Source organism: Saccopteryx leptura, chromosome 7 (assembly GCF_036850995.1).
Source record: "Saccopteryx leptura isolate mSacLep1 chromosome 7, mSacLep1_pri_phased_curated, whole genome shotgun sequence".
NCBI classification, from domain to species: Eukaryota; Metazoa; Chordata; class Mammalia; order Chiroptera; family Emballonuridae; genus Saccopteryx; species Saccopteryx leptura.
In genome coordinates, this window is record NC_089509.1 from 114,744,035 (window position 1) to 114,766,656 (window position 22,622).

The 22,622-nt window shown below is 52.6% G+C and overlaps 1 protein-coding gene and 2 non-coding genes across 3 annotated transcripts; 2 read left to right on the plus strand and 1 right to left on the minus strand.

Annotated features, from left to right (window-relative positions):
- Nucleotides 1-878: 878 nt before the first annotated feature.
- On the plus strand, nt 879-954 carry TRNAA-GGC (transfer RNA alanine (anticodon GGC)). Its single transcript has one exon. It is a non-coding gene; the product is annotated as a tRNA-Ala (tRNA).
- Nucleotides 955-6,830: 5,876 nt separating this feature from the next.
- Nucleotides 6,831-9,602, plus strand: LOC136378625 (intestinal-type alkaline phosphatase-like). Its single transcript, XM_066345751.1, has 11 exons — nt 6,831-7,005; nt 7,097-7,213; nt 7,326-7,441; nt 7,611-7,785; nt 7,899-8,071; nt 8,300-8,434; nt 8,529-8,601; nt 8,716-8,850; nt 8,940-9,131; nt 9,344-9,460; nt 9,559-9,602. The coding sequence occupies exons 1-11, from the start codon at nt 6,930-6,932 to the stop codon at nt 9,585-9,587; spliced, it is 1,338 nt and encodes a 445-aa protein (XP_066201848.1). The 5' UTR covers nt 6,831-6,929; the 3' UTR covers nt 9,588-9,602.
- A 12,419-nt stretch (nt 9,603-22,021) lies between these two features.
- Nucleotides 22,022-22,127, minus strand: LOC136379223 (U6 spliceosomal RNA). Its single transcript, XR_010746715.1, has one exon. It is a non-coding gene; the product is annotated as a U6 spliceosomal RNA (small nuclear RNA).
- Between the last annotated feature and the right edge of the window lie 495 nt (nt 22,128-22,622).

The following is a 22,622-nucleotide window of genomic DNA, read 5'->3' on the forward strand; positions in this document are numbered from 1 at the left end:
CAGTGGAGCTACTACGTTAATTAATTAAATAGAATTGGAATCTCTGTCCCCTCCCTTGAACCTCCACAGGCTCTGTGCTGCTCATCTGCAGGAAGGTGCTAAGTGATGATGGGCCTGTCTCCAGGCCCAGGGACAGGGCAGCTCCTTCCTGTTGCTTGGACTCCAGCAGCCATGTTGTGAGGAAGCTAAAGCAACCTGAGGAGAAGCCCACATGGAGAGGGGCCGGTTTGTCAGCCATGTGTCAGCCCCCTGGGGGAGCGGATGCCCAGCTCCTGCCCAGCCACCCGGCTGAGTCCTCACAGAGCAAGCTCAGTGTCTCCACAAGCCCTGCCCACACAGCAGGTTTGTGATCAGATAATAAAGGGCTGTCGTTTAAGGTGGGCTGGGGATGGTTCACTACACAACAGTAAGTAACAAGAACAGAATCTCAACAGAATTCATCCACAGATAGAGCTTACAGTTAAAAAATGAACAAGTAGCCCTGGCCGGGTAGCTCAGTTAATTAGAGCATCTTCCTGATACAACCAAGGTTGCAGGTTTGATCCCTGCTCAGGGCACACACAAGAATCATCCAATGAATGCACAAATAAGTAAAACAAATCAATGTTTCCCTCCTCCTCCTCTTCCTCCTCCTCCCCCCCTTTCCTCTCTAAAATTAATTTAAAAATTTTAATTTCCTTAAAAAAAAATGAACAGTATGTGATTGAGAAACTGGTAAATATCAAAATAAAAAGCCAGGAGAAAGGAAGCTCGCTGCCTCTGAGACAGGAAGTGAGGGAGAGGGGACGCTGTTCTTGTTTTGTTGTGACAAACGTGGGTCTATTTGATGTTTTATGTTCATGTATGACTTGGGTAAACATTAAAAAAAATTTTTTTTTGCCCTGGCTGGTTGGCTCAGTGGTAGAGCGTCGGCCTGGCGTGCGGAAGTCCCGGGTTCGATTCCCGGCCAGGGCACACAGGAGAAGCGCCCATCTGCTTCTCCACCCCTCCCCCTCTCCTTCTTCTCTGTCTCTCTCTTCCCCTCCCGCAACCAAGGCTCCATTGGAGCAAAGTTGACCCGGGCGCTGGGGATGGCTCCTTGGCCTCTGCCTCAGGCGCTAGGATGGCTCTGGATGCAACAGAGTGACGCCCCAGAGGGGCAGAGCATCGCCCCCTGGTGGGCATGCCGGGTGGATCCCGGTCTGGCGCATGCAGGAGTCTGCCTGACTGCCTCCCCATTTCCAGCTTCGGAAAAATGAAAAAAAAATTTTTTTTTTTCCTCACCAAGAATGGATCTGCAACGGGTTTGAAAGCCTTGTACATTCAGCGACAGGTACATCAAACTCCATTATTCCAGTAAATAAGATAAAATTTCTGCTGGCAAGCCACCTGAGATTCCCACTCCATTAAAATGCTGCCTGAGGGTTTTGGCTTGAAGGCTCAGGTAGCAGTCTCGGCCTGACAAGTCCTGGTTGCCTTCTAAGACTGTTTCTTGTGTCTGAGCCCAGACCAAGGAGTGCAGGGGCCAGCCCCAGCCAGGAGCCTGCAGACAAGGCTGCTGGCCCAGCCGTGGCAGCTCAGCAGAGGGTTGGGCAGTGGCCGCAGAGGCCACTTCCAGGGTCAGATCACAGATTTCAGGGGAAATTGGAGTTGAAAGAGGTGTGGAAGCAGATCAAAGATTTGAGCCCTGGTGCGTGGGGGTGGGGGGAAGAAGGGTTAATGCTTTTCACAATAAACAGGGTTCTGGAGAGGTGGGAGTGAGCCTTCAGCACTTGAAATGAAGAGTTTGAATTTGCAGATAACTGTGTTAGGTTATGAATGTAAAACCCTTTTGTGATCTCTCTGAAGGTTCTGTTTTTCTTATGGGTTTTTATTGGCAGGGGTGTATGTGTTTTTTAATACACATGTGGGGAAGAAAAACTGCCCTCGAGGCTCTTTCTGCTGGTCTAATAAACAGACACGAGACAGATTAGCAAGAGAAAATAACCAAATTTAATACCGACAACACGAATGGGAACCCGGCAGACGTGAGGGGCACCGGAGGGGCAGAGACATTCTGACGGGGTGACAGGCGCTGGCCTGGGGCCTCAGGGCCAGTGCAGTGAAGGAAGAGCAGATGTATGTTTGGTAAATAAAGGTTGCCTGTGGTACAGGTGGGTCTGAAGTTGTAGCTGATAATCTCTTCTTAGTTGCAAAGCCCTTAATTCAAGTGCTCCTGGTTAAAGGGAGGGGCAGAAGTTTCTCTGGAGCCTGAAGAGAGAATTGCCCTGAGCTCAGAACAATCTGCATACCACAGAAGCCCGCCTTGGTGTGACTGGCCCCGGATCCCACGGATCATGGGCTTTGTCACTAGGGATGCCCCGTTGGGGGTCTGAGGTTTTCTCTAACACCTTTTAGAGTCTGGCTGGTCTAATAATCAAATTGACACGAGACAGTTTTAGCAGCAGAAAATAAAGTTGAATACCATGTAGAGCTCCTCTAGACATGGGAGACAGCCAACACAACTGAATCACTCACCACAATGGGGGAGGCGGTCACCTCAAATACCACCTTCAGCTAAAGACAAAAGAAGCTGTTGGGGACGGGGAGTTGGTTCTAGGGGGTGACCAGGAGAAGCTCAGCGAGCCAGCTTGTTACACACATTTCAAGTATCCGCCTCCTCCATTGATCACAGCTGCTCAGAACAGACACTTGCCTCCTCCGGGAGCAGTGAGGAAAGAGCCCTTGCAAAGAGCTTTCCCTCCTAAATGTGAACGTCCTTTCAGGAACTTCTCCTTGGTTTCTGGAGCTCCTCTCATGTCTGCTGTTTGTTGAAATGAACTAGCCTAAAGGAATCCGTATCCTGGAAGAGGCATGATTTCGGGTGACAGACTGCACCCCTTCAACAGGAAGAGGGGGGCCCGGAGGTGGGGGATTCTCCCTAGAGGGAGGAGCCCAGGCCGGCTCTGCAGGTGGGGAGCGAGGCTGGGCAGCGAGATGAGGGGAGCGAGGCTGGGCAGTGAGATGAGGGGGCATGGGCCAGCACACTGGGATGTGGGGACCAAGTCCACAGCCCAGCTGGGGAAGAGGGCCCGGTGCAAAGGGGCTACAGCGGCCCGCCAAGTGGCCAGCTGGGGAAGAGGGCCTGGTACAAAGGGGCTACAGTGGCCTGCCGAGTGGCCAGCTGGGGAAGAGAGCCCAGTGCAAAGGGGCTACAGCAGCCCACCGAGTGGCCAGCCGGGAAAGAGAGCCCGGTGCAGAGGGGCTACAGCGGCCCACCAAGTGGCCAGCCGGGAAAGAGAGCCCGGTGCAGAGGGGCTACAGCGGCCCACCGAGTGGCCAGCCGGGAAAGAGAGCCCGGTGCAGAGGGGCTACAGCGGCCCACCGAGTGGCCAGCCGGGAAAGAGAGCCCGGTGCAGAGGGGCTACAGCGGCCCACCGAGTGGCCAGCCGGGAAAGAGAGCCCGGTGCAGAGGGGCTACAGCGGCCTACCGAGTGGCCAGCCGGGAAAGAGAGCCCGGTGCAGAGGGGTTACAGCGGCCCACCGAGTGGCCAGCCGGGAAAGAGAGCCCGGTGCAGAGGGGCTACAGCGGCCTACCGAGTGGCCAGCCGGGAAAGAGGGCCCGGTGCAGAGGGGCTACAGCGGCCCGCCGAGTGGCCAGCCGGGGAAGAGGGCCCGGTGCAGAGGGGCTACAGCGGCCCGCCGAGTGGCCAGCCGGGGAAGAGGGCCCGGTGCAGAGGGGCTACAGCGGCCCGCCGAGTGGCCAGCCGGGGAAGAGGGCCCGGTGCAGAGGGGCTACTGCGGCCCGCCGAGTGGCCAGCCGGGGAAGAGGGCCCGGTGCAGAGGGGCTACAGCGGCCCGCCGAGTGGCCAGCTGGGGAAGAGGGCCCGTACAAAGGGGCTACTGCGGCCCACCACAGTGGGCAGCACTGGAAGAGAGGGCCTTTCCCTTTTTAATTTAATTATGGTAAAAAGCACAACATAAACTTTACCATCTTAAAAGTGGCAGAGTTCAATAGCTAGCAAGATTAGGTGCTCTCTCTTTTTTTTTTTACAGGGACAGAGAGAGCGAGAGAGGGATAGACGGACATTCAGGCAGGAATGGAAAGAGACGAGAAGCATCAATCATCAGTTTTTCGTTGCAACACCTTAGTTGTTCATTGATTGCTTTCTCATATGTGCCTTGACCGTGGGCCGCTGTAGCCCCTTTGCACTGGGCTCTCTTCCCCAGCTGGGCTGTGGACTTGGTCCCCACATCCCAGTGCGCTGGCCCATGCCCCCTCATGGGCCTTCAGCAGACTGAGTAATCCCTTGCTGGAGCCAGCGACCTTGGGTCTAAGCTTGTGAGCTTTTGCTCAAACCAGATGAGCTCGCGCTCAAGCTGGCAACCTCAGGGTCTCGAACCTGGGTCCTCCGCATCCCAGTCCCACGCTCTATTCACTGCGCCACCGCCTGGTCAGGCAAGATTAGGTGCTCTCTTGAGGGTTAATACTCCCTTGGAGGGGTATTACTTTTGGCATTTCCAAGGTATGTTAACCTAACACACAAGAGCAACAGGGAGGGCTGGCTTAAAACCATCCTCTAGAGACATTCCAGGCCTGGGCGTGACCACCCGCCCTGACCTGCCCAGGTAGGGATTTATGGTCAGATCACCCTGCGAGGTTCCTTTCCATAAAACCTCATTTTTGTCCACAGTACGGACGTCGCATTTTGTTTATTCATTCATCTGTTGACACTTGAATTGCTCGTACCTGTCGGGGAGGGGAGAAGTTCCCCTTCTGTCCTTTAGTCCTTAATTCTGCACTAGTAGTAAAATAATAAAAATCGACACAAGACTAGATTAACAGGATGTTAACAAAGTTCCAAAATGAATTACAAGAGGGTTTTATTCAGATACGATTGGCAAATCAGGGACACAGCCGCAGTGCAGTGCAGCACGCTCAGAAATGGAGGGGATAGAGCCGGGTTATAAAGGGAGAGTGTGGGAGCAGCCCGTCAGCGAGGCGGGCCGCTGAGAGGAGCGCACACTCCGGGCCCTGTTTCTCTGCTCGGTGGGGGCCTCTGGGAAATTCAATGGACACTGACTCCGTGATTGGCAGGTGGGACTGTGATACAAGAACAGTGGGTCACAGCCTGACTGGGCGGTGGCGCTGTTGGTAGAGCGTTGGACTGGGATGCGGAGGACCCAGGTTCGAGACCCCAAAATCGCCAGCTTGAGCGCGGGCTCATCTGGTTTGAGCAAAAGCTCACAAGCTTAGACCCAAGGTCGCTGGCTCCAGCAAGGGGTTACTCAGTCTGCTGAAGGCCCGCGGTCAAGGCACATATGAGAAAGCAATCAATGAACAACTAAGGTGTCACAACGAAAAACTAATGATTGATGCTTCTTATCTCTCTCCGTTCTTGTCTGCCTGTCCCTATCTATCCCTCTCTCTGACTCTGTCTCTGTAAAAAACAAACAAACAAACAAAAAAAGAACAGTGGGTCACAGGCATTTGTCAAGGTCCTAGTTCTGGTTCATTTTTGTAGAACAAAAGCTTTGGGGCTACCTATCAACAGGAATCAGACTGTGCAGAGAGACCATTCATTCTGCAGGCTGGTTCCAAGGCCGGTTCCGAGGCCGGTTCCGAGGCTGGTTCCGAGGCCCGGGAGCAGACTCATGCCTTGTGAGCCCCCTTACAGTTCACACTGCAAAAACCCAAACGCTTGAGACGGACACAAATTATGATGTTAAAATTCTTCTAAGTCCTCGAGGAGGAAAACCAGTTTAATGGGTACACAAGGGACAATCATAATGAAATGCTCAGATCATTAAATGAGGCTCAAAGAAATGTTTAAACGAGGCATCGTTTTATATATTTTATATGTTAGGCAAACTGGTGGGGAACTGGCAGGACAAAGAACGCTGCTGCTCCTGAGAAGGGCTGTGACCAGGGTGTCTATGCAGCTCTGTCCCTCTTGTGGTGAGGATGTGTCTCGGCCCTCCCTCTCCTCCCTGGGGAGCAGGGCGGGCACCCATCAGGGGCACAAGCAGAGTTGGGGCTCCTCCCACTCCGACGGCCCCCCAGGTAGCTGCTGTTGGAAATAACCAGTGAGCCGTCGTGGGGCACCGGCCCTGGGCCCCCAACACTCCTTTTGCCTGTTGTGACCAGTGCTGCTCTACGAGTCACGTGCATTATGTCTTGGAGAGCCTGTTCTTAGCTCTCTTGGGTGCACACGCCAGGGAGGGATTGCTGGACGAGTCGGGACAGACGCTTCTGAACCCAGCCTGGGGCTACCGAGAACTCCTAACTCCTGAACGGAGGGGAGCAGCTCATGCCTGCATTCCCACCAGCACCCCCACCCTTTCCCACAGCACCAGACCCTGGGCCCAGGCTCCTGGGCATCCCCACTCGCCCAGTGCCTGTGCCCCTGCCCAAGCCAAACCTGGGGGAAGCCATTTGGGTGGCAGGGAGACATCAGGAGGCCAAACAAGGCCCCTGCGCAGGCCCTGTGTCTGCACCCCATCCTACTAAGCACCCAGAGTAGAGCCTGGGCCCAGCTGGCCTCACAGGAAACACTGAAGATGAGGGCAATAGAAGGACAGGTCCCTCAGGACTGCGGGAGCAGAGTGTTGAGGGCCACCAAGGCCCTGCAAGTGCTTCTCACCCAGAGGGCCCCCAGCTCCTGCCCCCATCCCACCCTTGGGAGACACCTGGGGCCTGTCCTGTGCAGATGGCACCACCCTTTACGACCCCTGCCCGAAGGCTCAGTCACACCCTGCCACCACCCTTCTGCCTCCAGGAGGGGCTGACTCAGTGGCTGCCTGGGGCACTCAGAGGGATCTGGGGTTTTTATAGCCAGGGATAAGGTCCTCCCTTTATTTAAACCAAGTCACTGCAACTGCAGCAGGACCCCTGGTGTCTCAGCCTTGTCCAAGTCGCAGCCTCACCAGGGTCCCAGCCCCTGCGGAGTCTCGCCCCGCCGGCCCCCACCATGCAGGGAGCCTGGGTGCTGCTGCTACTGCTGCTGCTGGGCCTGAGGCTCCAGCTCTCCCTCGGCCTCATCCCAGGTAATGAGGCTCCTGCCCGCGGACCCCACGCACATGGCATCCCCCCCCCCCGCCCCCGGCGCTGACCTGGCCTCCCTCTCCCCTCGGACAGCTGAGGAGGAAGACCCCGCCTTCTGGAACCACAAGGCAGCCCAGGCCCTGGACGTGGCCAAGAAGCTGCAGCCCATCCGGACGGCTGCCAAGAACCTCATTCTCTTCTTGGGGGACGGTGAGTGCGCAAGGCCTATCCACATCCCCGAACCCCCACGACCCTGGCCCCAAGGCGGCCTATGGACGCAGCATCCAGTGCACTCGGGCGTGACAGAGTTCTGCTCCTTCAGGGATGGGGGTGCCCACGGTGACAGCAGCTCGGATCCTAAAGGGGCAGCTGAATGGCAGCCTGGGACCTGAGACGCCCCTGGCCATGGACCAGTTCCCATACGTGGCTCTGGCCAAGGTAGGGCTGGGAGGCCGCAGGGTGCTGCCCACCACCAGGGTGGGTGGGCCTAGGGGGCCCGGCAGGAGGGAAGGCCCCAGGAGGGGTCGGGGCCTGAGTTAGGGGCACAGGTCTGGTCATGAGCTGGGTGTCTGTGCCAGAGTGGAGCCGAGAGTGTCTCTGTCCCCAGACATACAACGTGGACAGACAAGTGCCAGACAGCGCAGGCACGGCCACAGCCTTCCTGTGTGGGGTCAAGGGCAACTACCAGACCATTGGTGTCAGTGCGGCAGCCCGAGTTAAACAGTGCAACACAACACGTGGCAATGAGGTCATCTCCGTGATGAACCGGGCCAAGAAAGCAGGTGGGCTGGGGCAGACCTGGTGGCCAGGGGTCGGCCTGGTTGACAGGGACCAGCCTGGTGGGCAGGGTCAGACTCACGGACCTCAGGGGCTCACCCAGACTCGTCCCCCTCAGGGAAGTCAGTGGGGGTGGTGACCACCACCAGGGTACAACATGCCTCCCCGGCCGGCACCTACGCGCACACGGTGAGCCGCAGCTGGTACTCGGACGCCGACATGCCAGCCCAGGCGCTGCGGGAGGGCTGCCAGGACATCGCCACGCAGCTCGTCTCCAACATGGACATTGACGTGCGTCACGGGGGGCGGGGCGGCCTGGGCGGAGGGGGCGGCTCCACGCAGGCCGGCCCTGGGCAACCCACCGCCCAAGTCCTGGGTCGGGCAGGGCCGGGGCACTTGGGACGGCTGTGTGGGAGGTAGGCAGAGCCAGCTCGTTCCCACAGACCTGGGGGTGGTTGGATCAGGGGGCAGAGGGCCCGCCAGGCCCCGAGCTCACCTGCCCTCCTCGTCTGGCTCCAGGTGATCCTGGGTGGAGGCCGCAAGTACATGTTCCCTAAGGGGACCCCAGACCCTGAGTACCCTGCTGATGCCACCCAGAGCGGAGTCAGGGTGGACAGGCGGAACCTGGTTCAGGAGTGGCAGGCCAAGCACCAGGTGATGGGGCTCGTGGGCGCAGGTGGCAGAGCAGGGACAAGGGCAGGGTTGCTGGTCGCAGGGCTGTGGCTGAGGCCTCCTTTGTCCTCCCCAGGGGGCCCAGTATGTGTGGAACCGAACGGCGCTCATGCAGGCGTCCCAGGACCCCTCTGTAACACGTCTCATGGGTAAGGACCGCCCACTCCCGCCCCCGCGCCGTCTTTCTGGTCCTTGGGCAGCCAAGCGCCTGCGCACCAGCCCAGCCCACGGCCGGTCCGTGAGCCCAGCCCCCTCTCCCACAGGCCTCTTTGAGCCCGGGGACATGAAGTATGAGGCCCAGCGAGAGGCCAGGCAGGACCCCAGCCTGGTGGAGATGACAGAGGTGGCCTTGCGCCTGCTGGGCAGGAACCCCAAGGGCTTCTACCTCTTCGTGGAGGGTGAGCGAGGGGCAGCCCTTTGATGGGCAGAGAGGGCCGGGGAGGCGGGGCTGGTTTCTATCGCCCCCCTCCCCCGTGTCTCCCTGCAGGGGGCCGCATTGACCACGGTCATCATGAGAGCAGAGCTTACCTGGCGCTGACTGAGACTGTGAATTTTGATAACGCCATTGACAAGGCCAGCCAGCTCACAAGCGAGAAGGACACCCTGACCATGGTCACCGCTGACCACTCTCATGTCTTCACTTTTGGTGGCTACCCCCTTCGTGGCAGCTCCATTTTCGGTAGGGTGAGGGGGGAGCAGGTGCTGTTTCCTGAATTACGGGCCAGAAAATGTCCTGAGCCTCAGTTTGCTAGTCAAATGCGGTCATGATAGGAATAACCCTACAGGGTTCTTGTGCAGATCAAGCCACCGAATAGGCAAGAGGCTCCTGGGTATAACACACGGGGCGCTGCAAAGCTCGGTGGCGCCATACAGGTCCCCTCCTCCCTGCAGGGCTGGCTCCAGAGGCGGCCTCAGATGGCAAGGCCTACACCTCCATCCTTTATGGCAATGGCCCTGGCTTCGCCATCAGCGGGGGCTCCCGGCCAGATGTCAACGACAGCCAGAGCAGTGAGTGCACCCGTTCGGTTTTGGGTGGGCAGGCAGGGGCCTCAGTGGGAACTCGCAGGAGGGGGACGGTTGCCCCAACGTCCTGAGCCTTCATCCAGAACCCCCATCTCTGCCCAGGGGACCCTGACTACAGACAGCAGGCGGCCGTACCCCTGTCGTCAGAGACCCACAGTGGGGAAGATGTGGCGGTGTTCGCGCGCGGCCCGCAGGCGCACTTGATGCACGGTGTGCAGGAGCAGCACTTGGTGGCGCATGTCATGGCCTTCGCTGCCTGCCTGGAGCCCTACACCAACTGCGGTCTGCCGCCCCCTGCTACCGATGTCGCACACCCCTGGCTGTCCGCAGGCCCCTCGCTGGCTCTACTAGCTGGAGTGCTGTGGCTGCTGCTGCTCCTGGGGACCGAGCCCTGACTGTCCCCACCCCCTCACTGCCCCCTACAGAGGACCTACCCCAATATTGGGTCACTTCTCACCATTACTGGATCCCCTGCACCCCCACCCTGGACTTCCATGGTTGACCTTTACCTGCTGGCAATAAATGAGCCTCCACCATTGCATCCTGACCCCCACCTAGTGCCCCCTCTAAATGGGGCCGGGCGGAGGGGGCTCCCTGGAGGGTGAGGTGTGGCTCCCTGAAGCTGCCAGGCTTCTCCCGGGCTCCTCTGGGCTCCCAGTCCCAACCTTGGCAGCGGGAAAAGCTTCATTGCACCTTGGGGACCTGAGGACTCCTGGTGAGGGGTAGCTTCCTGTCACCCCACAAGAGGTCCTGCAGGCACCTCCCTGTCCAGGAGGTTGCTGGGACCAGTACATCCTGAGCCTTTGACATAAAGCCCTGGGCGGCCTCTCCTGGGGCCCCGTGGCGCCATTATACAGGAGAAACGGCACAGAACGGAGAGGAGACTTGTTCTTAGTCACCAGGATGCCGAGGCGGTCACCTCCCAATGCCTATCCAGGCTGAGAGATCCCAGGAAGACCGGGGAAGCTGGGTGCAGGGTGGGCAGCGCAGCCCTGGCCTTCACATGAGGTCGTCTGGGCACTGGCCACAGACTGGTTAACAGGAGATTCGCTGCCCTCCCTGGGCCTCTATTCTGTGTGGGTCACAGAACAAAAATAAATCAGTGTGTGCGGGCACAGAGTGTATGTGAGTGAGGGGAGGGAAAGGGGACTCAGATTCAGGGTTGGGGGGGCTCCCCGAGGAGCAGACAGAGATGCCGAGAACGGAGGGGGGCTTGAGCAATGCCAGCAAGGGCCCTGAGGCGGCCAGTGGTGTCTGAGGCCAAGAGCTGGGTCTCGGGTGGGGGCTGGGGGGGGCGAGGGGCAGGGAGCGATGGGGAGGGGCCCGCACCTCATTCAGGCTGTGAGGTGTGATAGAAGGGTCTGAGCAGGAACGTGATGTGATTTTTTTTTCTTTTGCTGTTTACTGAATTTGTTGGGGTGATGTTGGTTTAGAAGATTGTACAGGTTTCAGGTGCACAATTCTACATACCTCTGTATATTGCGTTGAGTGTTCACCCCAAGACAAGTCTCCTCACCATCTATGCCCCTCATCTCCTCTCCTACCCGCCACGTGACCCCCTCATCTCCTCTCCTACCCGCCACGTGACCCCCTCATCTCCTCTCCTACCCGCCACGTGACCCCCTCATCTCCTCTCCTACCCGCCACGTGACCCCCTCATCTCTCCTACCCGCCACGTGACCCCCTCATCTCCTCTCCTACCCGCCACGTGACTCCCTCATCTCCTCTCCTACCCGCCACGTGACTCTGGGGCATTTCACCCCGGCTACCGCGGGGAGAAGAGTCCATCTTGTCGTTTTGTTGGAGGAAGGGAAACCCGAGGGGAGGTACAGACACCAGACCTGTCTGACCTCCATCCCGAAGGCCGACATCCCGGAGCAGCCACGCGACGGTAGCGACCTTCACCGAGCAGATGATCCTAGAGTCAGTGCTGATGACCAGCATCCTAAAGACATTGAACTGTATACTTTAAAAGTGTGAATTTTATGGTAAGTAAATTATATCTAAATTTTATAACAGTCTTTGTTTCCAAGTTTTTTTGTGTGTTTTTTTGTTTTTTACAGGGACAGAGAGAGAGAGTCAGAGAGAGGGATAGAGAGAGACAGACAGACAGAAACACAAAGAGATGAGAAGCATCAATCATCAGATTTTGTTGCAACACCTTAGTTGTTCATTGATTGCTTTCTCATATGTGCCTTGATCGCGGGCCTTCAGCAGACCGAGTAACCCCTTGTTGGAGCCAGCGACCTTGGGTCCAAGCTGGTGAACTTTTTGCTCAAGCCAGATGAGCCCGCGCTCAAGCTGGCGACCTCGGGGTCTCGAACCTGGGTCCTACCGCATCCCAGTGCAACGCTCTATCCACTGCGCCACCGCCTGGTCAGGCTGTTTCCAAGTTTTTTAATTGTGTAGATAAGAGTAGTTTATTCTCTCTTTTTTTATTCCGTGAAAGGAGGGGAGGCAGAGAGACAGACTCCTGCATGCACCTTGACCGGGATTCGCCTGACAAGCCCACTAGGGGGCAATGCTCAGCCCATCTGCGGCGTTGCTCCATTGCTCAGCAACTACCTCTTAGCACCTGAGGTGAAGGCCATGGAAGCCATCCCTTAGTGCGCAGAGCCAACTTGCTCCAAGCTAGCCATGGCTGTGGGCGGGGAAGAGAGAGAGAAGCAAGAGGGGAGGGGTGGAGAAACAGATGGGCGCTTCTCAAGTGTCCCCGGATCAGGAATTGAACCCAGGACATCCACATGCCAGGCCAACGTTCTACCACTGAGCCAATAGCCAGGGCCCAGATTATTTTCAAACACATTGTTGGCCACAAAGACAGTGTCCATGGAGACATTCCTAACATCTGTCTGATCGTCTTTACCTCGAAGGCGCAGGTGCACGGAAAGTGTGTGTGAGGTTTTTGTCGGGGGCCTGAGACTGATAGCTCCTGTCGCCTCACGACATGTCAGCACGTTGGTCTTGAAGAAGGAGAAGTTCGGAGGAGAGGGAGGATAAGTCATGACAGCCCTTTTCGAATACTTTGCCATAACGATGACTCACTCTTGGTCACCCGGAGAGTTTTACTGTGAACAGGGTACCTCACCAGATGGGCACAGCTCACCTCAAAGCTGCTACAATAGAAGGGTCCTGGGTCCTCTAACGTGAGCCTGCAGTTTCCCCTATGGTCAGAGGTCAATCCAAATGATGCACAGATGACCAACCGTTTGGTCAGAGAGTAGTGTGGTCCACAGGGCTTGGAAGGCTCGTTTCTAGGAAGTCTCAGTATCGCCCTCCTGTTGAAATGGCGGGCCATTGGGGCTGGGCAGTACCGTAACCATGGGATGGGAGTTGAGGCCAAATTTTTCCAGAAACGGAGGGCAGGTGAATGGAAGGAGTCAAGTCATAGGCCATCATTGCAAAAGCACTCTGGATCGCTTCTGTCCTATGACCCATCATGGTCCCAGTTTTGCTGTGTCTCAATTTTATGTATTTTGCATCTAGTGTAACATTTATGTATAAGCCATAAAGAGTATTAACAGTTTTCTTAGAGATCTCCAGGAATCAAACAGTTGGATTTTGTAGAAAAACTCAAAGAATAACTGTTACGATGACTGTCATTAGCAGACAGGTAAAGACAGTTGGACAAAATGGAGTCTGAGTACAATAGCAATCTGTAGGCTCACGGCCCTTGTTGGTGTGTTGGGGTAGCTGTCTAACTCTGACGTCAGTAGCTTTGCCTCCTAGAGGAGCCATTGATGTCTGTCGTAAGTGCAGGCAAGTGCCAGAGACGGGGCAGATGTCCACTTGGTTAGTAGGCACCTTCTTTTAGATGAGAAATGTGAATCCATGAGTTAACCCCTGTAAGTGTATTTGCACTTGGATTAGTTAGAAATACCCAATATAGTCTTTTCCAATGAGGTTGCAGTCTTTTATCTGATGTCTCTTCCAATAGACAAAATCTCCTGGTTGTAAGCCACGGTCTTCATTTCCTGGGGGCGCGCTATGAAATGAATCATCTACTAATTTATCTGTCTCTTTAATCTGGTTAATTAGCCCCTGACAATAATGCAGAATGTCTACTTTTCGTAAAGTTCATTCACATGCCCTTCATTCAGATGCAGAGGGTGACCAGTGACTGTTTCATAGCAGAAAGGCTACGTTTACCAAAAATGATAGATCTCACTGGGGAGCACTGTAGGGAGAGATTTTGGCCAAGGGAGATTAGCTTCTGACATTTTAGCTGGTTGAGTTGGGTTTTTTTTTTGTTTGTTTTTAGTGAGAAGACAGGAGGCAGAGACAGACTCCCACATGCGCCCGGACTGGGATCCACTGGGAAAGCCCACTAGGGGGCGATGCTCTGCCCATCTGGGGCCCTTGCTCTGTTGCAACCAGAGCCATTTTTTAGCTCCTGAGGCGGAGGCCGTGGAGCCATCCTCAATGTCTGGGGCCAACTAGCTCCCATTGAGCCATGGCTACAGGAGAAGAAGAGAGAGAGAAAAAAGAGGGGGAGGGGTAGAAAACCATATGGGTGTTTTTCCTGTGTGCTCAGACACGGAATCGAACCCAGGACTTCCACACGCCAGGCCAATGTTCTGCCACTGAGCCAACAGGCCAGGGCCTAGCTGGTTGAGTTTTTTGTTTTGGGGTTTTTTTTGTTTTTACAGGGACAGAGAGAGGGATAGATAGGGACAGACAGACAGGAACGGAGAGAGAGATGAGAAGCATCATTAGTTTTTTGTTGCGACACCTTAGTTGTTCATTGATTGCTTTCTCATATGTGCCTTGACCGTGGGCCTTCAGCAAACTGAGTAACCGCTTGCTCATGCCAGCGACCTTGGGTCCAAGATGAGCCCATGCTGAAGCGGGCGACCTTGGGGTCTCGAACCTGGGTCCTCTGCATCCCAGTTCGACGCTCCATCCACTGCACCAGCGCCTGATCAGGCTAGCTGGTTGAGTTTTAATTGTACCATTGGTACATTCCACCAATCCAGAGGACAGGGCGATAGGCACAATGAAAATGCCGTACAATAGGCTAAATACGACAAATGGATCGCAGTGACTAAGTGAATGAGTCCCTTGGCTGCCCCAGAGGAAATTTTCCATTTGGGAATTATTTTTTCCCCATAACAATTTACCTACTGTTAGGACTGCTGCTCTCCTGCAAGGGAATGCCTCAACCCAATGAGAAAACATGCAAAGCATAACTAACATGTTTGTATCCTTGAGATGGCTGCATTGGTATATAATTCAATTCCTATACCTCAGATGGACATAAAGGAAGTGGGAAATGTCCCTGGGATCCAGGGTGTGGTGTTCTGGGTTATATTTCAGGCAGATAGAACAGCTGCTGTACACTGTATGAGCTGCAGTGGGAAGTTTCCAGGCCTGCTCTTTGCTGCCTGAAATCATCTTCTCGGCACCCCAGTGTGTTACGATAGTTCACGTGCCTGTCGAAGTAGAGGCCGTTGAGCCCCTGTAGATAAGACTGGTTTCCCGTTGGGTCCAAAACATAGTTGTTTGTCTGGGTCGACGGTTTCTCCTTTTTATTGTGATATCTTCTCCTTCTTCCTCTTCCTCTTCTCCTTTTGCCATATCTTTTCTTTTTCTGTAGCTGTCTTTTGGAACTGAGAAGTGGACTCTTTTATTGATTTAGCAGGGAGCAAAGAACACTCCTGGGTCCAGATAACTTGATTGCTCATTGCTGCTGTTTAGCTGCGGCATCAGCGAAATGATTTCCTTTCGTTTACGTGGCGGTAGCTTTAGAATGTCCTGGAATTTGGATCATTTCCAATTGTCTTGGTTGCTGTATGTCACCTAATAACTGTGGTTTGGTCCCAGGTTTTGACACCAAAAAAGTGGTATTGCTACTGCTAATAATGATTCTGCAACCTGTGTTCCAGTCTTTCTATACTTCCCTAAGGAAGTCGAGAAGCCTTGTTTTTTCCATAGCATTCCAGAGTCATGAGCTACACCAAAGGCATAGTGACTATCAGTGCAAATATTGGCTATTTGATCTTTGGCCAATTGACAAGCCTGAGGTAGAGTAATTGATTTGGCTTATTGGGCAGATCTTATTTCAGGTAAATAAGAACCTTCAATTACATCCAAGGGGGAGGTACTGAGTTATGTCCGCCCTTGTCTTTAAGATAAGACCCACCTGTAAACCAAAATAAGTCAGCATTATCTACAGGAGTTTCCTGTAAACTATTCCTAGGAACAAGAAGGCAGTCAGTAAGCAAAACACAACCATAGGTGTCTTCATACTGTAAAGACAGTAGCAAAGTTGCTGGGTGTAGACTATTTCATTGAGCAAAAGTAACACTTGGTGTAGAAAGCAGGAGTACTTCCTAAGAAGCCAGTTGAGTAATGCTGAGTATGGTGAGAGTTTAGCAAGTATTTGACAGAGTAAAAAATATAATGGTTACATGCTTGTTTGCATAACATGGCTGTAGCAGAAATGGCCCTTGTCCAGGAAAAGAGCCGCCTGGTACTAAGTCTAACAGATGTCTGTAACATCCTACAGAACCATGATCAGCTCCACGTTTCTGAGCTCCTAAATTATTTCATTTTCATGTGTAAAAGGGGAGAAAGGAAGTTTATAATTAGGGTGTCCCAAAGTGGGAGCTTCAGATCATTCTTCCTTTAGAGCTGGGGTCGGGAACCTTTTTGGCTGAGAGAGCCATGAACGACACATATTTTAAAATGTAATTCCGTGAGAGCCATACAACGACCCGTGTACGTTATGCATTATCCAATAAAAATTTGGTGTTGTTCCAGAGGACAGCTGTGATTGGCTCCAGCCACCCTCAACCATGAACATAAGGGTAGGAAATGAATGGATTGTAATACATGAGAATGTTTTATATTTTTAACATTATTTTTTTTATTAAACATTTGTCTGCGAGCCAGATACAGCAATCAAAAGAGCCACATCTGGCTCGCGAGCCATAGGTTCCCGACCCCTGCTTTAGAGCTTCTAGACTCTGTTTCCCTTCAAGGTTACCCTGAACAGGATCAAGTCAATCTGATTTTAATAAGGCATCTAGAGGTTGAGCCATTAATGAAACATTTGGAACCTGGTTGTGACAGTATCCAGATAGCCCTACAAAGCCCCTAGGTTGTTTCTTAGCTCTTGGACCAGGAAAGGATAGGATTCACCTGAGTCTGGCAGGGTTCATTAGTGGCCCATCTTTAGATATAAGATGGCCAAGGCCTTTCACTTGGGGTAGAGAGAATTAAAGTTTGTCTCCTCAGACCGTATACCCTTTTATACTAGCTGTTGTCATAGGTAAATTATGTCCTTTTGGGAGTCATAAAAGTAAATCATCCACATACTGGATTAGAGTAGAAAACCTACATTATTTAAATCAGCCTTTGGTGCCCTGGTCAAGTAGCTCAGTTGGTAGGAGCGCCATCCCGACATGCCAATGTGGGTTCAATCCCCGGTCAGTACACATACAAGACTCAACCAATGAATGCATAAATAAATGGAACAACATGAATCTCTTTCTCTCTCTCTCTCTCAAATCAACCAATAATTTTTTTTGTTTTCTCTTTTTTTGTTGTTTTCCACCAATAATTTTTTTTAAATCAGCCTTTTGTATCTGAGAGAAATGGGTGGGACTTTCTGTGTGTCCCTGGGCATTATGGTCTGAATACACTGGTGATCTTCCCAAGTGATGGAAAAAGAGATATTGACTGTCTTTCTATACAGGAATGCTGAAAAAGGCACTACATAAATGTTATGAAAAGTTGCGGCAGTCCAGAGGACTTGCTGGTAACAGAGGACATGGATTTGGAACCACAGGATGTCTGGTGTAGGGAAAGAGGCTGCAGTAGGCTGGCTCTGCTCTTCCGGCTGCAATCACTTTACCTAATTAGTGATGCCAGCACATGGGGTGTGTGTGTGTGTGTCCCCTATATAAGGCTACGGTACTATCCCTGAGGGCAGTTTTCCTGTTCCCTCATCTGCCCCAGGAGAAGTTGTTTTTCCAGCCTGTTCACTCGCCTGTCTCTGCGAGAATCCAGTAAACGGGAACTGCCCGATCCCTTTCGCCCCGCGATTTCTTCTGTGGTCTGCCCGAATCCTCTATGAACCTTCCTGGCCTCAACCACCGGCATTACATCTGGGAATAACTTCTTTTTTGAAAGGGCAGGGATAACTTTTGTTTCTAGTATGAGATTCTGTACAAATCTCTATCCTATCCCATTAGGTTTCTTTACTGGAAAAATAGGAGAATTGCAGGGGTTCCTACATGGAATTCTAAACTCCTTTTAAAGTAATCTTGTATAGTCCTGACCAGGTAGCTCAGTTGGTTAGAGCATTGTCTTAATACACCAAGGTTGTAGGTTTGGTCCCAGGTCAGGGCTCATACAAGGATCAACCAATGAATGCATAAGTAACAACAAATCAATGTCTCTCCTCCTACCCCTCTCTCTAAAATCAGTCAATAAATTTTTCTTTGTAAAATGTAATCTAGTAAAATGGGCTTAATTCCAGCCAGCACATCAGGTCTTAAAAGATATTGGCAAATATTGGGTAGAGGCCATGGCTTGTGAGTAATTATTTTGATAGGAATGGCTGACTTGGTCTCCATGTCTGTCCTGGGAAGACTCAGTTCCCTAGGACTGTCTGTCCTAAGGAGCATTCTGGGAACATTCTGTCTCAAGACTTAGCGCTCTCCCTTCCAGGAGCCTTCCTCCTCCTCCTCCCCCCCCCCACCCTGGCACATTGTCCTTGCCCCTCTCCTTCCCTCTAAGGGACCCCAGGAGACTTGCGACCAGGGCACTGGCAGGCAGTGGCAGTTTGTCCTGGGCTCACCCCCCAAGCCTGTCCAAGGCCTCCTTTTCTGACTTTCTTCCTGTATGGCCAGTAATTCTTCCTTAGTTGCTGCATTAAAAAAAAAAAAAAAAAAAAATCCTCTTGTGGATGTTCCTTTAAAATCATCTTCCCAATTGATTCGGCAGCTGATTCATTTACCTTCCATCCTGCTGAGAAGAGAGCATGTGGGCACCACGGGTGTCAGGAAAGTCTCACTCTGTCAGGTGACCTGGGGCAGAGTTGATTAGCAGAAACATTTACATGTTGCCCTGTAACCTCCCCTGGTGGGAAGGGAGCAGGTTTCAGTTTTCAAACAGAATCGGTCTATTAGATATCCTAAAATTGGTGCAGAAGTCTTACTCTGAGGGAGAGGGCAGCGTTACTGGGCGGGGGGAAGAACAGACAGAGTAGCCCCGTATCTACCCACATCTTAGTGGTTTCCCCTTTTATGGTCATCTTAATTTCTCATAAAGCTTTGGGAAGGGAAGGAGAAGGGAAAGGGAAGTGCCCTCTCCTCGTCCTCAGAGAAGCTCCACGCTGGCTCTTGCCCCCCCCATTTCCGTTTTCTACAATTTAAGATGATACGGCATGTTACAGTAAAAGCAGGCTCTCCCCCCACCCCCTTGAAAAGTCCTTTGGGGAGTTCTGACCTGACTGCTTAGGGGCTGGAGCTAGAAGTTCATTCATTGTAGTCGCTTTCCCCTTTGAGTAGTTTCAAAGAATCAACAGGCCAGAATTGCTAGCATATGTGGTCAGCCAGTTTAAGTCGTGTTGTTTAATCACCATTAGAAGCTCCTAACTCAGCCCTGGCCGGTTGGCTCAGTGGTTGAGCGTCGGCCTGGCATGCAGGAGTCCCGGGTTCAATTCCTGGCCAGGGCACACAGGAGAGGCGCTCATCTGCTTCTCCACCCCTCCCCCTCTCCTGCCTCTCTGTCTTTCTCTTCCCCTCCCGCAGCGAGGCTCCATTGGAGCAAAGTTGGCACGGGCACTGAGGATGGCTCTGTGGCCTCTGCCTCAGGCACTAGAATGGCTCTGGATGCAACAGAGTGACGCCCCAGATGGGCAGAGCATCGCCCCCTGGTGGGCATGCCGGGTGGATCCCGGTCAGGCGCATACGGGAGTCTGTCTGACTGCCTCCCGTTTCCAGCTTCGGAAAAATGAAAAGAAAAAAAAAAGAAGCTCCTAACATCCCTCCAGAAACGCTGAGTTAAGCTTTGGATCACTTTGATGAGCCTTAAAACAGGAGACACTCCTGAATGTTGTTTTGAAGATTTTTTTTTTTTCAAACCACTCAAAGAAATCGAGTATGATTTATTTCATCAGATTTTTATGGATGGTGCTGGATTTTCTTCTTTAAAAACATATTCTTTATGTTTTATTTATTGATGAGAGAAAGAGAAACATCAATTTGTTGTTCCGCTTATTTATACATTTATTGATCGATTCTTATGCGTGCCCCAAGCAGGATCAAGCCCAACCTTGGCGTATTGGGATGATGCTCTAAACCAACTGAGCTACCCAGCCAGGGCGATATTGTTGGATTTTCATCCACTCTGTTTTCTGGGGGGAAATCTCAGAGATGACTTGGTGGAGCCTATAGGCTTAACTCCCTGCATTTTTTTCTTGGCCTGTTTCTCTGTTTTAACAAATTGTAGGACGAACAGCAGTGGTTAGCCCTACTCGCTTGTTTTCCTACTGCAAGCACTCTGTATGATTAGTATGAGCGCGGGGCAGAGAACCACGCGTGTGTAGCCTGTGTGAGGCTGTGGGTGCTTGCTCTGAGGCGCGGTTTTCCCATTCACCTGCCTGCCGTCGTGAGAATCCAATAACCAGGAACGAACTCTTGCCTTCCGGCTCCGTGGTTCTTGTGTGGCCTGTTCGATTCCACTGTGAACCCGCCTGGCCTCCACCACCTGACTGCCTTGCACAAATCCTCCCTAGAAGTTTGCCAGCAGAACTGACTTAGCCATTCTGTGGCTTTGCTCTCAGAAACTGATAGGTGTGTTATTATTTTTAACGTATTGATTGATTTTGAGAGAGAGAGAGAAACATCGATCTGTTCCTGTATGTGCCCTGGCGGGGGGACTGAACCTGCAACCTTCACGCTTCGGGACAACGCTCTAACCAACCAAGCTATCCAGCCAGGGCAGAACTGATGGTTGTATTAGTTAAGGACAAGTCAGAATAGCCAAGATCATATATTCTAACAATTAAATCAAATTTCCTTGTGAACCCGACAGGGTCATAAAGAGGACTAGGGGCCCTGGCCGGTTGGCTCAGCAGTGGAGCGTCAGCCTGGCGTGCGGGGGACCCGGGTTCGATTCCCAGCCAGGGCACATAGGAGAGGCGCCCATTTGCTTCTCCACCCCCCCTCCTTCCTCTCTGTCTCTCTCTTCCCCTCCCACAGCCAAGGCTCCATTGGAGCAAGGATGGCCCAGGCGCTGGGGATGGCTCGGGTGCTGGGGATGGCTCCTTGGCCTCTGCCCTGGGCGCTGGAGTGGCTCTGGTCCCGGCAGAGCGACGCCCCGGAGGGGTGGAGCATCGCCCCCTGGTGGGCAGAGCGTCACCCCTGGTGGGCGTGCCGGGTGGATCCCGGTCGGGCGCATGCGGGAATCTGTCTGACTGTCTCTCCCCGTTTCCAGCTTCAGAAAAATACAAAAGAAAAAAAAGAGGACTAGGATGATTTTTAGTTAAATTCCTTAATTCTGCTTTAGTCCACGGGAGTAAATTACTGCTGGGTCCTCTCATTCTGAGACTGGTTTTTCTCTAAAGGGAACTACAAGAACTTCTGTTTATTTCTTTTTTTTTTTTCTTTTTGACTTTTTTTTTTTTTTTTTTACAGAGACAGAGTCAGAGAGAGGGATAGATAGGGACAAACAGACAGGATGAGAAGCATCAACCATCAGTTTTTTGCTGTGACACCTTAGTTTTTCATTGATTGCTTTCTCATATGTGCCTTGACCAGTAGCTACAGCAGACCGAATAACCCCTTGCTCAAGCCAGCAAACTTGGGTCCAAGCTGGTGAGCTTTTGCTCAAACCAGATGAGCCCACGCTCAAGCTGACGACCTCAGGGTCTCGAACCTGGGTCCTCCGCATCCCAGTCTGACACTTTATCCACTGCGCCACCGCCTGGTCAGGCTTTTTTATTTATTTTTTAAGGGACAGAGAGAGTCAGAGAGAGGGATAGACAGGGACAGACAGACAGGAACGGAGAGATGAGAAGCATCAATCTTTAGATTTTCAATGCGCGTTGCGACACTTTAGTTGTTCATTGATTGCTTTCTCATATGTGCCTTGACCGCAAGCCTTCAGCAGACCGAGTGACCCCTTGCTGGAGCCAGTGACCTTGGGTCCAAGCTGGTGAGCTTTTTGCTCAAACCAGATGAGCCTGCACTCAAGCTGGCTACCTCAGGGTCTCGAACCTGGGTCCTCCGCAACCCAGTTCCATGCTCTATTCACTGCGCCACCGCCTGGTCAGACTGTTTATTTCTTTTTTTTTTTAACCTATCCTGGTCTGGCTTTCCATTCTTACTTTCCCCTAAGTCAGTGGAGGGTGACGGCGGAGGGGAGAGGAGAGAAGGGAGACCAGGGGACAAGTCCAGAAACGGGAGCTCAGAAGGAAGGGGGGACAGAGAAGGGGGAAGGGAGGGGGGCGTTGGCACTGGGCAGCTTCGGAAGCCCTCTTTAGTTTAGGGACCGTCTCTAAGATGTCTCTAAAAGCTTTGTCGTCGTCACTGTTTAGACATGGAAGGCTTCACAAACTCATGTGTCATCCTTGCGTGGGGGCCCTGCTAATCTTCTCACGGTCGTTCCCATTTTATTATATGTGCTGCCAAAAGGGCACTACAGTTTCTGGTTAACTTCCTGAAGAGCAGAGGTTTTACCTGAGAGTTCAGAGACCGTCTTTAACATGTTCTTCACTTCCTGAACAAAACCTACCTGTGTTCCCTCTGAGAGGTTTCTGCGTCCCAATCGAGGGCAGCCCCCCACCCAGGCAGTTCCACTGGAGAGCCTGGTGTTTCCACTTGAGCACACAAATATTATTTTCTGAATTTTAAAAAGTTTGTTTGCCTGACCTGTGGTGGCGCAGTGGATAAAGCGTCGACCTGGAAATGCTGAGGTCGCCAGTTCGAAACCCTGGGCTTGCCTGGTCAAGGCACATATGGGAGTTGATGCTTCCTGCTCCTCCCCCTTCTCTCTCTCTGTCTCCTCTCTCTCTCTCTCTTTCTCCTTTCTAAAATGAATAAATAAAATAAAAATTAAAAATTAAAAAAAAATAAAAATAAAAAAAATGTTTAAAAAAAATTAAAAGTTTGTTTGGTTGTTTGGTGTTGTTTTT